The sequence below is a fragment of the Bombina bombina genome, chromosome 2, assembly GCF_027579735.1.
Source record: "Bombina bombina isolate aBomBom1 chromosome 2, aBomBom1.pri, whole genome shotgun sequence".
In the NCBI taxonomy this organism is placed as follows: domain Eukaryota; kingdom Metazoa; phylum Chordata; class Amphibia; order Anura; family Bombinatoridae; genus Bombina; species Bombina bombina.
In genome coordinates, this window is record NC_069500.1 from 1,082,673,624 (window position 1) to 1,082,692,043 (window position 18,420).

The following is an 18,420-nucleotide window of genomic DNA, read 5'->3' on the forward strand; positions in this document are numbered from 1 at the left end:
AGCGTGCAGTGAATGTCAGAGGGATGTGAGGAGAGTATTGCCTATTTGAATTCAATGATCTCCTTCTACGGGGTCTATTTCATAGGTTCTCTGTTATCGGTCGTGGAGATTCATCTCTTACCTCCCTTTTCAGATCGACGATATACTCTTTTATATATATATATATATATATATATATATATATACCATTACCTCTGCTGATTTTCGTTTCAGTACTGGTTTGGCTTTCTACAAACATGTAGATGAGTGTCCTGGGGTAAGTAAGTCTTATTTTCTGTGACACTCTAAGCTATGGTTGGGCACTTTTTTATAAAGTTCTAAATATATGTATTCAAACATTTATTTGCCTTGACTCAGGATGTTAAACATTCCTTTTTTTCAGACAGTCAGTTTCATATTTGGGATAATGCATTTGAACCAATCATTTTTTATTACCTTAAAAAATTTGACTTTTTCCCTGTGGGCTGTTAGGCTCGCGGGGGCTGAAAATGCTTCATTTTATTGCGTCATTCTTGGCGCGGACTTTTTTGGCGCAAAAAATCTTTTCTGTTTCCGGCGTCATACGTGTCGCCGGAAGTTGCGTCATTTTTTTGACGTTCTTTTACGCCAAAAATGTCGGCGTTCCGGATGTGGCGTCATTTTTGGCGCCAAAAGCATTTAGGCGCCAAATAATGTGGGCGTCTTATTTGGCGCTAAAAAAATATGGGCGTCGCTTTTGTCTCCACATTATTTAAGTCTCATTATTTATTGCTTCTGGTTGCTAGAAGCTTGTTCACTGGCATTTTTTTCCCATTCCTGAAACTGTCATTTAAGGAATTTGATCAATTTTGCTTTATATGTTGTTTTTTCTTTTACATATTGCAAGATGTTCCACGTTGCAACTGAGTCAGAAGATACTTCAGGAAAATTACTGCCCGGTGCTGGAGCTACCAAGCTAAGTGTATCTGCTATAAATTTTTGGTATCTGTTTCTCCAGCTGTTTGTATTGCATGTCATGACAAACTTATTAATGCAGATAAAATTTCCTTTAGTACTGTTACATTACCTGTTGCTGTTCCGTCAACATCTAATTTTCAGAGTGTTCCTGATAAACATAAGAGATTTTATTTTTTAAATCCATTAAGAAGGCTATGTCTGTTATTTCTCCTAGTTTACATAAAAGTCTTTTAAAACTTCTCTTTTTTCAGATGAATTTTTAAATGAACATCATCATTCTGATAATGGTTCTTCTGGTTCAGAGGTTTCTGTCTCAGAGGTTGATGCTGATAAATCTTTGTATTTGTTCAAGATGGAATTTATTCGTTCTTTATTTTAAGAAGTATTAATTGCATTAGAAATAGAGGATTCTGGTCCTCTTGATACTAAATCTAAACGTTTAAATAAGGTTTTTAAATCTCCTGTAGTTATTCCAGAAGTGTTTAATCTCCCTGATGCTATTTCTGAAGTAATTTCCAGGGAATGGAATAATTTGGGTAATTCTTTTACTCCTTCTAAACGTTTAAGCAATTATATCCTGTGCCATCTGACAGATTAGAGTTTTTTGGGACAAAATCCCTAAGGTTATGGGGTTGTCTCTACTCCTGCTAAATGTACTACTATTCCTACGGCAGATAGTACTTCATTTAAGGATCCTTTAGATAGGAAAATTGAATCCTTTCTAAGAAAAGCTTACTTATGTTCAGGTAATCTTCTTAGACCTGCTATATTTTTAGTGGATGTTGCTGCAGCTTCAACTTTTTGGTTAAGAAGCTTTAGCGCAACAAGTCACAGATCATAATTTTATAGCATTATTATTATTCTATAACATGCTAATAATTTTATTGGTGATACCATCTTTTGATGTCATTAGAGTTGATGTCAGGTATATGTCTCTAGCTATTTTAGCTAGAAAAGCTTTATGGATTAAACTTGGAATGCTGATATGTCTTCTAAGTCAACTTTGCTTTCCCTTTCTTTCCAGGGTAATAAATTATTATCTCAACTGTTAGGAGCGGTATCAGTTTGGAAACTATTTCCAGTTTGGAATATATCCAAGCCTTATAGAAACCTATAGCCAGCTCCTAAGTACCCATGTAGGTGCGGCCCTTATTCCAGCTCAGCTGGTATGGGGCAGATTACGTTTTCTTCAAAGAAATTTGGATCAATTCCGTTCTCAATCTCTGGTTTCAGAACATTGTTTCAGAAAGGTACAAAATTGGCTTCAAGTTAAGGCCTCCTGCTATGAGATTTTTTTCTTTCCCGTGTCCCAGTTAACACAGCAAAGGCTCAGCATTTCTGAAATGTGTTTCAGATCTAGAGTTGGCTGGAGTAATTATGCCAGTTCCAGTTCTGGAACAGGGGCTGGGGTTTTATTTTATCTCTTCATTGTACCAAAGAAGGTCAATTCCTTCAGACCAGTTCCGGATCTATCAATATTGAATCGTTATGTAAGGATACCAACATTCAAGATGGTTACTGTAGGACTGTCCTGCCTTTTGTTTAGCAAGGGCATTATATGTCTACAATAGATTTACAGGATGTGTATCTACATATTCCGATTCATCCAGATCACTTTTAGTGTCTGAGATTCTCTTTTTAGACAAGCATTACCAGTTTTGTGGCTCTACCGTTTGGCCTAGCCTCAGTTCCAAGAATTTTTTTCAAAGGTTCTCGGTGCCCTTCTTTCTGTAATCAGAGAACAGGGTTTTGGTATTTCCTGATTTGGACGATATCTTGGTACTTGCTCAGTCTTCTCATTTTCGAAGAATCTCATACTAATCGACTTGTGTTGTTTCTTCAAGTTCATGGTTGGAGGATCAATTTACCAATCAGTTCATTGATTCCTCAGACAAGGGTAACCTTTTTAGGTTTCTAGATAGATTCAGTGTCTATGACTCTGTCCTTGTCAGACAAGAGAAGTTTAACATTGATATCAGCTTGTCAAAACCTTCAGTCACAATCATTCCCTTTGGTAGCCTTATGCATGGAAATTTTAGGTCTTAGGACTGCCGCATCAGATGCGATCTCCTTTGCTCGTTTTCACATGCGACCTCTTCAGCTCTGTATGCTGAACCAATGGTGCAGGGATTACTCAAAGATATCTCAATTAATATCTTTAAACCGATTATACGACACTCTCTGACATGGTGGACAGATCACCATTGTTTAGTTCAGGGGGCTTCTTTGTTCTTCCGACCTGGACTATGATCTCAACAGATGCAAGTCTTACAGGTTGGGGAGCTGTGTGGGGGTATCTGACAGCACAAGGGGTTTGGGAATCTCAGGAGGTGAGATTTCCGATCAATATTTTGGAACTCCGTGCAATTTTCAGAGCTCTTCAGTCTTGGTCTCTTCTGAAGAGAGAGTTGTTCATTTGTTTTCAGATAGACAATGTCACAACTGTGGCATACATCAATCATCAAGGAGGGACTCACAGTCCTCTGGCTATGAAAGAAGTATCTCGAATTTTGGGTTGGGCGGAATCCAGCTCCTGTCTATTCTCTGCGGTTCATATCCCAGGTATGGACAATTGGAAAGCGGATTATCTCAGTCGCCAAACGTTGCACCTGGGCGAATGGTCTCTTCACCCAGAGGTATTTCCTCAGATTGTTCAAATGTGGGAACTCCCAGAAATAGATCTGATGGCTTCTCATCTAAACAAGAAACTTCCCTGGTATCTGTCCGGATCCCGGGATCCTCGGGCTGAGGCAGTGGATTCATTATCTCTTCCTTACAAGTGTCATCCTGCCTATATCTTTCCGCCTCTAGTTCTTCTTCCAAGGGTATTTTCCAATATTCTAAAGGAATGCTCGTTTGTCCTGCTGGTAGCTCCAGCATGGTCTCACAGGTTTTGGTATGCGGATCTTGTCCGGATGGCCTCTTGCCAGCTGTGGACTCTTCCGTTAAGACCAGTCTTTCTGTCTCAAGGTTCTTTTTTCCATCAGGATCTCATTACCTTAATTTTAAGGTATGGAGTTTGAACGCTTGATTCTTGGTCAAAGAGGTTTCTCTGACTCTGTGATTGATACTATGTGACAGGCTCGTAAATCTGTATCTAGAGAGATATATATTATAGAGTCTGGAAGACTTATATTTCTTAGTGTCTTTCTCATCTTTTTTCTTGGCATTCTTTTTTGAATACCGAGAATTTTACAGTTTCTTCAGGATGGTTTAGATAAAGGTTTATCCGCAAGTTCCTTGAAAGACAAATCTCTGCTCTTTCTGTTCTTTTTCACAGAAGGATTGCTAATCTTCCTGATATTCATTGTTTTGTACAACCTTTGGTTCGTATAAAACCTGTCATTAAGTCAATTTCTCCTCCTTGGAGTTTGAATTTGGTTCTGGGGGCTCTTCAAGCTCCTCCTTTTGAACCCATGCATTCTTTGGTCGTTATATTACTTTCTTGGAAAGTTTTGTTTCTTTGGCCATCTCTTCTGCCAGAAGAGTCTCTGAATTATCTACTCTTTTTTTTTGTGAGTCTCTTTTTCTGATTTTGCATCAGGATAAGGCGGTGCTGCGAACTTCTTTTGAATTTTTTACCTAAGGTTGTGAATTCTAACAACATTAGTAGAGAAATTGTGGTTCCTTCATTATGTCCTAATCCTATGAATTCTAAGGAGAAATCATTGCTTTCTTTGGATGCTGTTAGAGCTTTGTAATATTATGTTGAAGCTACTAAGTCTTTCCGAAAGACTTCTAGTCTATTTGTCATCTTTTCCGGTTCTAGAAAAGGCCAGAAAGCTTCTGCTATTTCTTTGGCATCTTGGTTGAAATCTTTATTTCATCATGCTTATGTTGAGTCGGGTAACACTCCGCCTCAAAGGATTACAGCTCATTCTACTAGGTCAGTTTCTACTTCCTGGGCGTTTAGGAATGAAGCTTCTGTGGATCAAATTTGCAAAGCAGCAACTTGGTCCTCTTTGCATACTTTTACTAAATTCTACCATTTTGATGTTTTCTTCTTCTGAAGCAGTTTTTGGTAGAAACGTATTTCAGGCAGTGGTTTCAGTTTGAATCTTCTGCTTATGTTTTTTCATTAACATTTTATTCTGGGTGTGGATTATTTTCAGCAGGAATTGGCTGTCTTTATTTTATCCCTCCCTCTCTAGTGACTCTTGCGTGGAAAGATCCACATCTTGGGTAATCATTATCCCATACGTCACTAGCTCATGGACTCTTGCTAATTACATGAAAGAAAACATAATTTATGTAAGAACTTACCTGATAAATTCATTTCTTTCATATTAGCAAGAGTCCATGAGGCCCGCCCTTTTTTTGTGGTGGTTTTGATTTTTTTGTATAAAGCACAATTATTCCAATTCCTTATTTTATATGCTTTCGCACTTTTTTCTTATCACCCCACTTCTTGGCTATTCGTTAAACTGAATTGTGGGTGTGGTGAGGGGTGTATTTATAGGCATTTTAAGGTTTGGGAAACTTTGCCCCTCCTGGTAGGAATGTATATCCCATACGTCACTAGCTCATGGACTCTTGCTAATATGAAAGAAATGAATTTATCAGGTAAGTTCTTACATAAATCATGTTTTTCAGAAATAGCAGACTTATATGGCTTTGGGGTTGCTTTTTGGTAATTTGAAGGCCGCTAAATGCCGCTGCGCACCACACGTGTTTTATGCCCAGGAGTGAAGGGGTTAATTAGGGAGCTTGTAGGGTTAATTTTAGCTTTAGTGTAGTGTAGTAGACAACCCCAAGTATTGATATAGGCCCATTTTGGTATATTTTATGCCACCATTTCACCGCCAAATGCGAGCAAATAAAAAAAAAAAAAACTTTACATTTTTCACAATTTTAGGTTTCTCACTGAAATTATTTACAAACAGCTTGTGCTATTATGGCAGAAATTGTTGTAAAAGCTTCTCTGGGATCCCCTTTGTTCAGAAATAGCAGACTTCTATGGCTTTGGCGTTTCTTTTTGGTAATTAGAAGGCCGCTAAATGCTGCTGCGCACCATACGTTAATTATGCCCAGCAGTGAAGGGGTTAAATTAGGTAGCTTGCAGGGTTAATTTTAGAGATCAGCCTCCCACCTGACACATCCCACCCCCTGATCCCTCCCAAACAGCTCTCTTCCCTCCCCCACCCCACAATTGTTCCCGCCATCTTAAGTACTGGCAGAAAGTCTGCCAGTACTAAATAAGAGTTTTTGTTTTTTTTTAAATAAAAATAATAAAATATTTTAGCTGTGATGGACCCCTGCCTTAGCCCCAACCTCCCTGATCCCCCCTCCAGCTCTCTAACCCTCTCCCCTACCTAATTACCGCCATCTTGGGTACTGGCAGCTGTCTGCCAGTACCCAGTTTGGCCCCAAAACCCCCCCAAAAAGTATTTTTATTTTATTTTTAACTTAAAAACTATTTATGTAGTGTAGCAGCCCCCCCCGCAATACCCCCACCCCCTCCCAGATCCTTTTATATTTAAATTTTTTTTTTACCTTTTTCTCCCTTTCTGCCCTCATTCATTGGTGTCAGTGTGGCTAATGCGCGCACGTGCACACGCGCCCCGTGCATGCACCCATGCACGTTCACATGCACACTCACCCCTCGTGCACGTGCTCGTGCATCGTGCGCGTGCGCACGCACCCTCACACCCGGACAGTCTGGCACCATCGCTACCGGTGCAGAGAGGGCCACAGAGTGGCTCTCTCTGCATCGGAGGCTTGTAAAGTGGTATTGCAGGATGCCTCCATATCGAGACATCACTGCAATACCCTCAGAGCTGCTGGAAGCATTTGTGATCGCTTCCAGCACTCTGTTAGACAACTGACGTACCAGGTACGTCGATTGTCATTAACTGTTAGTTTTTGCATGACGTACCTGGTACGTCAGTTGTCATTAAGGGGTTAAATCTTGGAATACTGACATGGTGTATAAATCTAGATTATCTCTTTTCAAGGTAAAAAAATATTTTTGGTTCACAATTGGATTCTATTTTCTCCACTGTTACTGGGGGTAAGGGAGTTTTTCTGCCCCAAGACAAGAAATCTAAGGGTAAATTTAAAGCTCCTAATCGTTTTTTGTTCCTTTCGTCAGAATAGAGAACAGAAAACCACTCCTTCCCCTAATGCATCTGGCTCTAATTGGAGACCATCTCTGAATTGGAATAAATCCAAGCCTTATAAGAAAGCAAATCCTGCCTCTAAACCTACATGAAGCTGTGGCCCTCAAGCCAGTTCTTCTGGTAGGGGGCAGACTAAAGCTATTTCAAAGAGTTTTGGATTCAGAATATAATTTCTCAGCTGTGTTGAATAGGATTCAAAGTAAGACCTCCATTTGGAAGATTATTTCTTACCCATGTAACCAAAAATCCAGTAAAAGCTCAAGCCTTTCTGAAATGTGTTTCAGATCTAGAACTTTCAGGGGTAATTATCCTGGTTCCACAGCAGGAACAAGGATTGTGTTTTTTTATTTTTTTTTATTCAAATCTATTCTTTGACCAAAGAAGGAAAATACTTTAAGACCAATTTTGGATCTCAAAACTTTAAATCGTTTTTGTAGAGTCCCAATTTTTGTTTAGCAAGGTCATTTCATGTCCACAATAGACTTACAGGACTCTTACCTTCACAATTCGATTCATCTGACTTTGCAGGCTCCTCCTTTTGAGCCTATGCATTCTTTGGACATTTGGAGTTTCTGAATTGTTTGCTCTCTTGCGAGTCTCCTTATCTGATTTTTCCATCAAGATAAAGCTGTTTTGTGGACTTCGTTTTAAATTTTTGCCTAAAGTTGTGAATTCTAACAAAATCAATAGGGAAATTATTGTTCCTTCCTTATGTCCTAATTCTAAGAATACTCTTGAAAGGTCTTTACATTCTTTGGATGAGGTAAGAGCTTTGACATATGTTGAGGCTACTAAAGATTTCAGAAAAACTTAGTCTGTTTTTTCTGGTTCCAGAAAAGGTCACAAAGCCTCTGACATTTCTTTGGCATCTTGGTTGAAACTTCTGATTCACAAAGCTTATTTGGAGGCGGGGCAGTCTCCGCCTCAGAGAATTACAGCTCATTCTACAAGATCAGTTGCCACACCTTGGGCTTTCAAGAATGAAGCTTCAGTTGATCAGTTGCCACAACTTGGGCTTTCAAGAATGAAGTTTCAGTTGATCAAATCTGCAAAGCAGCCACTTGGTGGTCTTTGCATACATTTACTAAATGTTGATGTTTTTGCTTCTTCGGAAGCAGCTTTTGGTAGAAAGGTTCTTCAGGCAGCCGTCTTGGTTTGATTCTAGTGCCTATGATTTAAGTTTTTTTTTTTTTTTTTTTTTTTTTTTTTTTTCAATTTCTCAGCGGAAATAGCAGTTTTTCTTTTATCCCTCCCTCTCTAGTGACTCGTGGACTTCCACATCTTGGGTACTATATCCCATACGTCACTAGCTCATGGACGCTTGCCACCTAATATGAAAGAAACACAATTTATGTAAAACTTACCTGATTCATTTCTTTCATGTTGACCCATGAGACCCACCCAATTCTTTTGGGGTTATGATTTTTTTTTTTATATATATATAAAGCACTTTATCCTGCTTTTTTTTTTTTTATGCTTTTACACCTCACTAACTTGGCTAAACTGAGGTATGAGTGAGGTGGGAGGTGTATTTATAGACATTTGAGATTTGCGAAGCTTTGCCCCCTCCTGGTAGGAATGTATATCCCATACGTCACTAGCTCATGGACTCTTGCCACCATGAAAGAAATTAATTTATCAGGTAAGTTCTTACATAAATTTTGTTTTTCTACTTTTGCAGCATATGTTTTGTTTTGTTTTTACCCACCCTATGTGGGTAATACTGCTGTGCTGTTATTTCACTGTGCACCTGGTTATCACGGTAGTAATGTAGCAAGCTTCTACACACACCGTGAACTGAAAATGTAACTTTTCACTCTGCTCTCTGAAACAATCTCAGCCAGGATCATCTTTTATATTACATCAGTGTGTGAAAAGTTACAATTTCAGATCCCTGTATGTGTAAAAGCTTGCTACTTTACTGCCGTGGTGACCAGGTGCACAATGAAGTTAGCATACAGCACAGCAGTATTACCGAGTAAAAGAAGACTAGGCTTTCTGATTTTTAACTGCTAGTTTTTACTCTCTACTGCTGTTAAGGTATAACTTAAATATCTCAACACAATTGTTCCAATTACATAGTTCAGATCATGGCTGTATTCACCTAGTTAGGAAGTGGGGGCAAACATTCTAGCTCTGCTGTATAATGTATGTATACATAAGCCCTAAAAACACGCCATGGTCTATTAGTTTTAGGAGCTTTAGCTGCAAAATATCTTACATGTATTGCAAAGTTTACTAACATGTAATGCTTTTTTTAATTAGTACACTTTTTTTGAGTACACTGTCCCTTTAAACAATTATACTAAACAGATGCTAATAATTTAATCATGCACCTTACTATATGTCTACAAAATCCCTGACTGCAAGTTTACCTAGAAGAGTTGATGCTGTTTTGAAGGCAAAGGGTGATCATACCCAATTTTGATTTAGATTTTTCTTTTGTTCACTTCCTTTGCATTTTGTCAATTGATAAAAATTATTTGTTCTATTTTTATGCTTTTTTTACTTTACACCTGCCTATAGCATATGGTTTTTTTTTATGTTTTTATTTTTATATACACACACATCAGAACAACAGGATACTAGTGTAAAAGCCAGTGATCATAAGCCAATTAGTCTTAAATAGTGTATCTCAGTAGATGGGTCAGGCTGTGTAAGCCAGGATTACTTCCAATTTAGGAAAGGTATAAAGAGCGCTAAGACTTTGTTGAAATTCACAGATCAGGCAGAATAGTATTCAGAGAGCCAGCAGTGCTTGTCCAATATAACTTAGTTCCCCCTGGTTCTGACAGAAGCATTTCTGCCAATATCAAACCTGCAGATCCTAGCCTCCAGAACAGCATGCCTCCTAGCTCACTGCAACGCCCAGCAGTAAGTATAGTATGGCTTCTGCCGCGCATAAGAGCCAGGCTACAAATTGTAACAATACAATTTAGGTATATTACTGTTTTGCAGCATGTAATGTTTGATTTCTTTGTTAGATTTAAAGGGACATTAAACACCAAATACATTTTGATAGTATTGAGGTTATTCTCCACCTCCCTCTAGTCATGGGTGCTGCCATGTTGAAATCTTTCACTACTTTTCAGTGCTAATGTGTGTGCCCATGTGTAGCAACTCTGATACCTGTAGTAAAATACCTTGGTTCCATAATGGCAGCACCCATGATTAGGAGGTGCATGAAATGTGTTTAATTTTCCTTCTTAAGACTAATTTCACCAATTTTCTATTTCTTCTAGGGGTGGGGTGCTGAGTATCACCGTCAGGATGTAACAAGCACCCCCTGCTGGATTGAGATTCATCTTCATGGCCCTCTTCAGTGGCTGGATAAAGTACTTACTCAGATGGGCTCACCCCATAATCCTATTTCTTCAGTCTCTTAATTGAGCAGGACACTAATGTCTATGAATGCAGTGGAGCCTTGCATGTACTTGAAGGATGTTTGAGTCAAACATACTTGCAAAGAGGACTTAATCTTTTTGGGGGGTAGCCTCTAATACTTGATGATTGTGACCAACTCAACATGAGGGGGAGAGGATGAGTTGAAAAACTGTATTTAGTTCCATTGTACAGCTGCTTTCTAAGGTGGCCCTTACAAAGGCCTCAAAATGTTCGTTTTAGGATTTGTATACCGAGGAGCATTGTAAAAGAAAAATAATGCTGTGTAAAGAAAGTGTCCTGGTAGCTGTGTACAAGTCAATGAGTCATTTTTTTGGCATGGGGAGATAATACAGCAATTTTTGTCTTTTTTATTGGGGGGGGGGGTAATCTAAGAAGCAAGTAGGTTCTGTAGTAGTTTGTACATGAAAACTTTTTTTTTTAAATGGTGTAAATACTATTGTCAGGATGTTAGCACATATTTCCTGTTAATGTATCATGTTGCCCCCTACACAAACAGCTCATTTCCTGTTAAAATAAATTGTTGTCCTGCCCCCACGCCATTTTTTTTCCCTATTTAGCCCATGTCTAAATATGCTATGTTCCAACATTAAGAGTAAGCAGGGAGATTGAGACACTGTGCCAGATTAAAAAAAAATGAATAAAAAAATGAGCACACTTAGTTATCCCAAGGCTTCTGTCTGACTTCTGCTGTGCATTGCATACATGTTGCATTTGTTTGTGTGTGTGTATAAAGCTTTTTCTTTTATCCAGCAATTAGGTACCTCCCCACAAAAGCCTGGTATCTATAACAGAATGAAGCAAAAGTGCAAATTCTCTATGTATTTGTTTTTATAGCACCAGTGTTTGCTTCTTGCATTTCTTCGTATTTGGTAGTATAAATAAGCTTGACTGTTAACTCATGCTCTGAGGGGGCTTGTAATATGATTGTTGCCCCTTGCATTTCCGCAGTTCATGCGTAATATTACTCTGCCTTTAACTGCTAACCCTTTGCAGCTTGAAGGCATTGCACGACAAGTATACTTTTTGAACAAAACAATTGCCAGACTATAAAATGAAAGTTTGAAACCTTTTAAATTCTGAGTTCACTTAGCTTCAATGTGTTTGTTTTTTGTTTTTATATATATTGTTTACTTTTTTGTACTTTGTGTGGTTTTCCCAGACTTTTATATTCAGTTATGCTGTAGTACTTCTCCAAAGTACTTTTTATTCCAAATCTAGTGGATATTCTCTAATACATTAAAATAAACTCTCTAATGCTTAATTATATTGTTTTCTATAAGTTTAATCTGCATTGCTTGATGGAATGTGATGGATTCCATTTCAACATCCACTGATGTAAAACAGAAGGAACTGGACAATTTCATATTTCTCTTGTAAGATGTATTGAGTCCACGGATTCATCCATACTTGTGAGATATTCTCCTTCCTAACAGGAAGTGGCAAAGAGAGCACCCACAGCAGAGCTGTCTATATAGCTCCTCCCTTAGCTGCACCCCCCAGTCATTCTCTTTGCCTGCTTAACTGCTAGGAAGGGTAAAGTGAGTGTGGTGACAAAAAAAAATTCCTCAAGCAAAAGTTTATTTTAAATGGTACTGGTGTGTACTATTCACTCTCTGGCAGAAAAGGGATGAAGATTTCTGCAAGGATGATGATGATCTTAGCACTTTGTAACTAAGATCCACTGCTGTTCCCACAGAGGCTGAGGAGTACAGGAAAACTTCAGTTGGGGGAACGGTTTGCATGCTAAGCTGCATTGAGGTATGTTCAGTCAATTTATTTCTAGACAGACTGTGATATATCTAGAAAAGGCGGACAATATCCCCATGAGGGAAGGGTAAGCTGTATTCAGACACTTAATAGAGAATCCCAGCTTACATAAAGGGCTCATTTGTTACTGGTGGCACTTATGGGAAAAACGTTTTTTTATTGAAAACGTAACCTTTTTTGAGGGACTTTAAGGGGGCTTTGTGGCTTATTTAAGGGTTATTAACCCACATGGCTAGTTTAGAAACACTTTGGTGTGTTTCTTTTAGGCCCTACTAACATTGAGTGAGGTGGGAGGGGCCTATTTTCGCGCCTCAGTTGCGCAGTTTCTTTTACTCTGAAGACATCCAGCTGCTTCTCCAGAGGATCCTGCTGTGTTTGAGGGCCTAAAAGAAGTTTTTCCCCCCACAAATCTATCCTAAAGGGCAGGTAGGTGCCACAGCAGAGCTGTGGCAAGGTGCTGAACGTTTTTATACCGGTTTTTGATGTTTTGTCAATCCATTTTTTACATTAAGGGGTTAATCGTTTATTTGGATGGCTGTGCAAACTTACTAAGGCTTTATGATTATACTGTAAAAATTTCGTAAAGTTTACTGCTTTTTTTACACTGTTTTGCAGAGTTTGTGCATCTTTTTTTCTCTTAAAGGCACAGTACAGTTTTTTTCTAAGTATTATTTACTTTGAATAAAGTATTTTCCAAACTTGCTTGTTTCATTACTAGCCTGTTTAACATGTCTGACACCAAGGAAAATCCTTGTTCAATGTGTTTAGAAGCCATTGTGGAACCCCCTCTTAGAATGTGTCCCACTTGCACTGATATGTCTATAAATTATAAAGAGCATATTATAGCACTTAAAAATATAGCAATAGATGATTCTCGGACAGAAGGAATTGAGGGTTTGCCATCTAGCTCTCCCCAAGTGTCACAACCAGTAACGCCCGCACAAGTGACGCCAAGTACCTCTAGTGCGTCGACTTCATTTACTTTACAAGACATGGCCACAGTTATGAATACAACCCTTACAGCGCTTTTAGCTAAATTGCCTGGTTTACATGGAAAGTGTGACGGCTCTGGGTTAAGAACAACTGCTGAGCCTTCTGACGCTTTAGTAGCCGTATCCGATATACCCTCACAATGTTCTGAAGTAGGGGTGTAAGGTATTTTCTATCTGAGGGAGAGATGTCTGATTCAGGAAAGATGCTCCCTCAGACAGATTCTGATATGACGGCCTTTAAATTTAAGCTTGAACACCTCCGCTTGTTGCTCAGGGAGGTATTAGCGACTCTGGATGATTGTGACCCTATAGTGGTCCCAGAGAAATTGTGTAAAATGGACAAATACTTAGAGGTTCCTGTTTACACTGATGTTTTTACAGTCCCTAATAGGATTGTGAATATTGTTACTAAGGAGTGGGATAGACCAGGTATACCGTTCGCTCCCCCTCCTGTTTTTAAGAAAATGTTTCCCATATCTGACACCATGCGGGACTCGTGGCAGATGGTTCCTAAGGTGGAGGGAGCTGTTTCTACTCTCGCTAAGCGTACAACTATACCTATCAAAGACAGTTGTGCTTTCAAAGATCCTATGGATAAAAAATTAGAGGGTCTCCTAAAGAAAATTTTTGTTCATCAAGGTTTTCTTCTCAAACCTATTGCGTGCATTGTTCCTGTAACTACTGCAGCTGCTTTCTGGTTCAAGGCTCTAGAAGAGGCTCTTCAGATGGAGACTCCATTAGAGGATATTATGGATAGAATTAAGGCCCTTAAGTTGGCTAATTCTTTCATTACAGATGCCGCTTTCCATACATACGGAGGACTTCCGGTAGGAGGGGCTAGGTGTACAGACGCGTGTGGAGAACGCTGCCTGTACCTGGAGGCCTGAGGAATTATTGAGACACCGAGTGCCTATAGGCGGGTTGAACTAACCCCGTCCAGGATTCGCAAAGGCCAAAACGGAGACCGGTGGCTACCGACAGCAGGCCTGATTCGGGCTGGAAAGATCTGGCTGAAGAGATAGCCGTCCGATCACCGGGAGGAACATGCTAACCGCAGGGACCCACGAAGGGAGTGGCGAGCGGTGAGAGCGCCCAGGCTCCCGCCCCTAGGGAAAACAAAAAGGTGACAAGACATCTGGTTCACCGGCTCAGAAGGTCCTCAAGGGAATCTGAGCACAAACACCAACTGTGGCTTAGGTCAAGTCCTAACTATAAAAGGGAAACGCAGGTGGAGAGAGCTTGCTGTTCTAGAGAACGACGGAGGCTGAAACCACTCTATAATTAAGATAAGTGAAAACCTACTAACTGTCATTTTTTCTGGATCCTGCCTCTGTTCCTCTGTTCACTCCGGGCCCGCTTGGAAAATTGGGTCTAGAAAGGGGGGGGAGGGCCAGGTGTATATCCATAGCTAAGTCACTAAGGGGTTCCTGCGAGAGTAGGACCTGGTAACGATTGTCCTATCTCCCCCCCCTGATCTATTGTTACCCATAGTGAACAAGGTGAAGTTAAAGCAAGGAGGAAGAAGGGAAAGGAGTAAGGGAAAGGAGGAAAAGGAAGGGAAGAGAGAGGGGAAGAAGAGGAAAGGAAAAAAAAAAGAAGAAAGGACTCTTTAAAGAATCTCTAAGAAATTAAGGACTAAATAAAGTAGAGATTGCCGCTGGGATAAGCATTATAACATTAAATAAACAGAGAACCCCCAGAGAAGTACTGATCAAAAGGTCTAAGATACCTTATCTGTAAAAGGAAAAAGGGAAAGAAGAAGGGAAGAAAAAAAAAAGAAAAGGGGGGAGGAAAAGAACGAAAAGAAAAAGACTGTATATATACCCAAGGACTCTAAAAGAACTTTGCAACATAGATATTGAGGTTTAGAGGGTAACCGTAGTAATGTATATGTTCCACCTATGATATTGCTATTGATTAATACTGATATTGATGATATGAGTTAGAGGATAACCGAAGTACTGTATGTATTCCATCTATGATATTGTTATTGATTAATATTGATATTGATGACAAGATAATGAGGGATAACCTAGTTCTCCTGTTAAGTGTGGTCAGTCCACGGGTCATCATTACTTCTGGGATATTAACTCCTCCCCAACAGGAAGTGCAAGAGGATCACCCAGCAGAGCTGCTATATAGCTCCTCCCCTCTACGTCACACCCAGTCTTTCTCTTGCACCCAACTAATAGATAGGATGTGTGAGAGGACTGTGGTGATTATACTTAGTTTTTATATCTTCAATCAAAAGTTTGTTATTTTAAAACAGCACCGGAGTGTGTTGTTCCTTCTCAGGTAGAATTTGAAGAAGAATCTACCTGAGTTTTTGTATGATTTTAGCCGGCGTAGTTAAGATCATTTTGCTGTTCTCGGCCATCTGAGGAGTGAGGTAAACTTCAGATCAGGGGACAGCGGGCAGGTTCACCTGCAATGAGGTATGTAGCAGCATATTATTTTCTGAGGAATGGAATTGACTGAGAAAATACTGCCAATACCGATATAATGTAAGTTCAGCCTTAAATGCAGTAGTAGCAACTGGTATCAGGCTGTCATGTATGTATATTTACATTTCAGTATTCTGGGGAATGGTACTTCACTGGGATAATACTGTATGCATAAAAATTCTTTAGCCTAACTTGCAGTGGGAACGACTAGCAACAGGCTTTCTAATGACACTTCATTTATTGATGTTAAACGTTTTGCTGGCATGTTAAATCGTTTAATTATCTGAGGTACTGGGTGAAAAATTGTTTTGGGCACTGTTTTTTTCCACTTGGCGGTAGTTTTATTTAATTTAAGACAGTTTACTGATCTCCCTCACTGATGTGTGTGAGGGGGAGGGGCCTATTTTGGCGCTTTTGCTACGCATCAGAAATTCAGTCACAAGTCTGTTTTCTTCCCTGCATGATCCGGTTAGTCTCTACAGAGCTCAAGGGTCTTCAAAAGTTATTTTGAGGGAGGTAATCACTCACAGCAGACCTGTGAGATTGTGCTTTGACTGTGATAAAAAACGTTATTATGTACTTTTTTTTCTGCTATGTAAGGGTTTGTTATTCATTACTATGGGATCAATCCTTTGCTAAATTGTGTTTTACCGGAAAGAATTTGAATTTATAATTTCTACGGTTCATTGTTATTCAACTGTCATAACTTTTTTCTGTGCTTCTTAAAGGCACAGTACGTTTTTTCATATTACTTGTAAATTGAGTGAAAAGTATTTCCAAGTCTGCTAGTTTATTGCTAGTGTGTTAAACATGTCTGACTCAGAGGAATATCTCTGTGCTATATGTGCTAAAGCCAAAGTGGAGCCCAATAGAAATTTATGTACTAATTGCATTGATGCTACTTTAAATAAAAGTCAATCTGTACAAATTGAACATCATTCACCAAACAACGAGGGGAAAGTTATGCCGACTAACTTGCCTCACGTGTCAGTACCTGCATCTCCCGCTCGGGTGGTGCGTGATATTGTAACGCCGAGTACTTCAGGGCGGCCATTACAAATCACATTACAGGACATGGCTAATGTTATGACTGAAGTTTTGTCTAAATTACCAGAACTTAGAGGTAAGCGTGATCACTCTGGGATGAGAACAGAGTGCGCTGATAATATTAGGGCCATGTCAGATACTGCGTCACAGTATGCAGAACATGAGGACTGAGAGCTTCAATCTGCAGGTGACGGTTCTGATCCCAATAGAGTGGATTCAGACATTTCTAACTTTAAGTTTAAGCTGGAAAACCTCTGTGTACTGCTAGGGGAGGTATTGGCGGCTCTGAATGATTGTAACACTGTTGCAATCCCAGAGAAGTTATGTAGGCTGGATAGATACTATGCGGTACCGGCGAGTACTGACGTATTTCCTATACCTAAGAGGCTTACAGAGATAATTACTAAGGAGTGGGATAGGCCCGGTGTACCCTTTTCCCCCCCTCCTGTATTTAGAAAAATGTTCCCAATAGACGCCACCACACGGGACTTATGGCAGACGGTCCCTAAGGTGGAGGGAGCGGTTTCTACTCTGGCTAAGCGTACCACTATCCCAGTGGAGGATAGCTGTGCCTTTTCAGATCCAATGGATAAAAAATTAGAGGGTTACCTTAAGAAAATGTTTGTACAACAAGGTTTTATATTGCAACCCCTTGCATGTATTGCGTCTGTCACGGCCGCGGCCGCTTTTTGGTCCGAGTCTCTGGAAGAGACTCTTGACTCAATGACTATAGATGAGATTTCAAACAAGCTTAAAACTCTTAAGCTAGCTAATTCATTTGTTTCAGATGCCGTAGTACATTTAACTAAACTTACGGCTAAGAATTCCGGATTCGCCATTCAGGCACGCAGAGCACTGTGGCTAAAATCCTGGTCAGCTGACGTTACTTCTAAATTACTTAACATACCTTTCAAAGGGCAGACCTTATTCGGGCCCGGTTTGAAAGAAATTATCGCTGACATTACTGGAGGTAAGGGCCATGCTCTACCTCAAGACAGAGCCAAATCTAGGGCTAGACAGTCTAATTTTCGTTCCTTTCGTAATTTCAAGGCAGGAGCAGCATCAACTTCCTCTGCACCAAAACAGGAAGGAGCTGCTGCTCGCTACAGACAAGGCTGGAGACCCAACCAGTCCTGGAACAAGGGCAAGCAGGCCAGAAAACCTGCTGCTGCCCCTAAGACAGCATGAAGTGAGGGCCCCCGATCCGGGAACGGATCTAGTGGGGGGCAGACTTTCTCTCTTCGCCCAGGCTTGGGCAAGAGATGTCCAGGATCCCTGGGCGTTAGAGATCATATCTCAGGGATGTCTTCTGGACTTCAAATCCTCTCCCCCAAAAGGGAGATTTCATCTGTCAAGGTTGTCAACAAACCAAATAAAGAAAGAGGCGTTTCTACGCTGTGTACAAGATCTTTTTCTAATGGGAGTGATCCATCCGGTTCCGCGGTCGGAACACGGACAGGGGTTTTACTCAAATCTGTTTGTGGTTCCCAAGAAAGAGGGAACCTTCAGACCAATCTTGGATTTAAAGATCCTAAACAAATTCCTAAGAGTTCCATCGTTCAAAATGGAAACTATTCGGACAATCCTACCCATGATCCAAAAGGGTCAGTACATGACCACAGTGGATTTAAAGGATACTTACCTTCACATACCGATTCACAAAGATCATTACCGGTATCTAAGGTTTGCCTTCCTAGACAGGCATTACCA

At 40.0% G+C, this 18,420-nt stretch overlaps 1 protein-coding gene across 1 annotated transcript in view; it reads left to right on the top strand.

Moving 5' to 3' along the window:
• Positions 1-11,122, top strand: part of SMAD1 (SMAD family member 1) — a 195,697-nt gene extending 184,575 nt beyond the window's left edge. The window contains exon 6 of the mRNA XM_053703706.1: positions 10,298-11,122. Coding sequence (XP_053559681.1) covers positions 10,298-10,441 — 144 coding nt within the window. The 3' untranslated portion in view covers positions 10,442-11,122. The remainder of the gene's footprint in view (positions 1-10,297) is intronic.
• Positions 11,123-18,420: the final 7,298 nt, after the last annotated feature.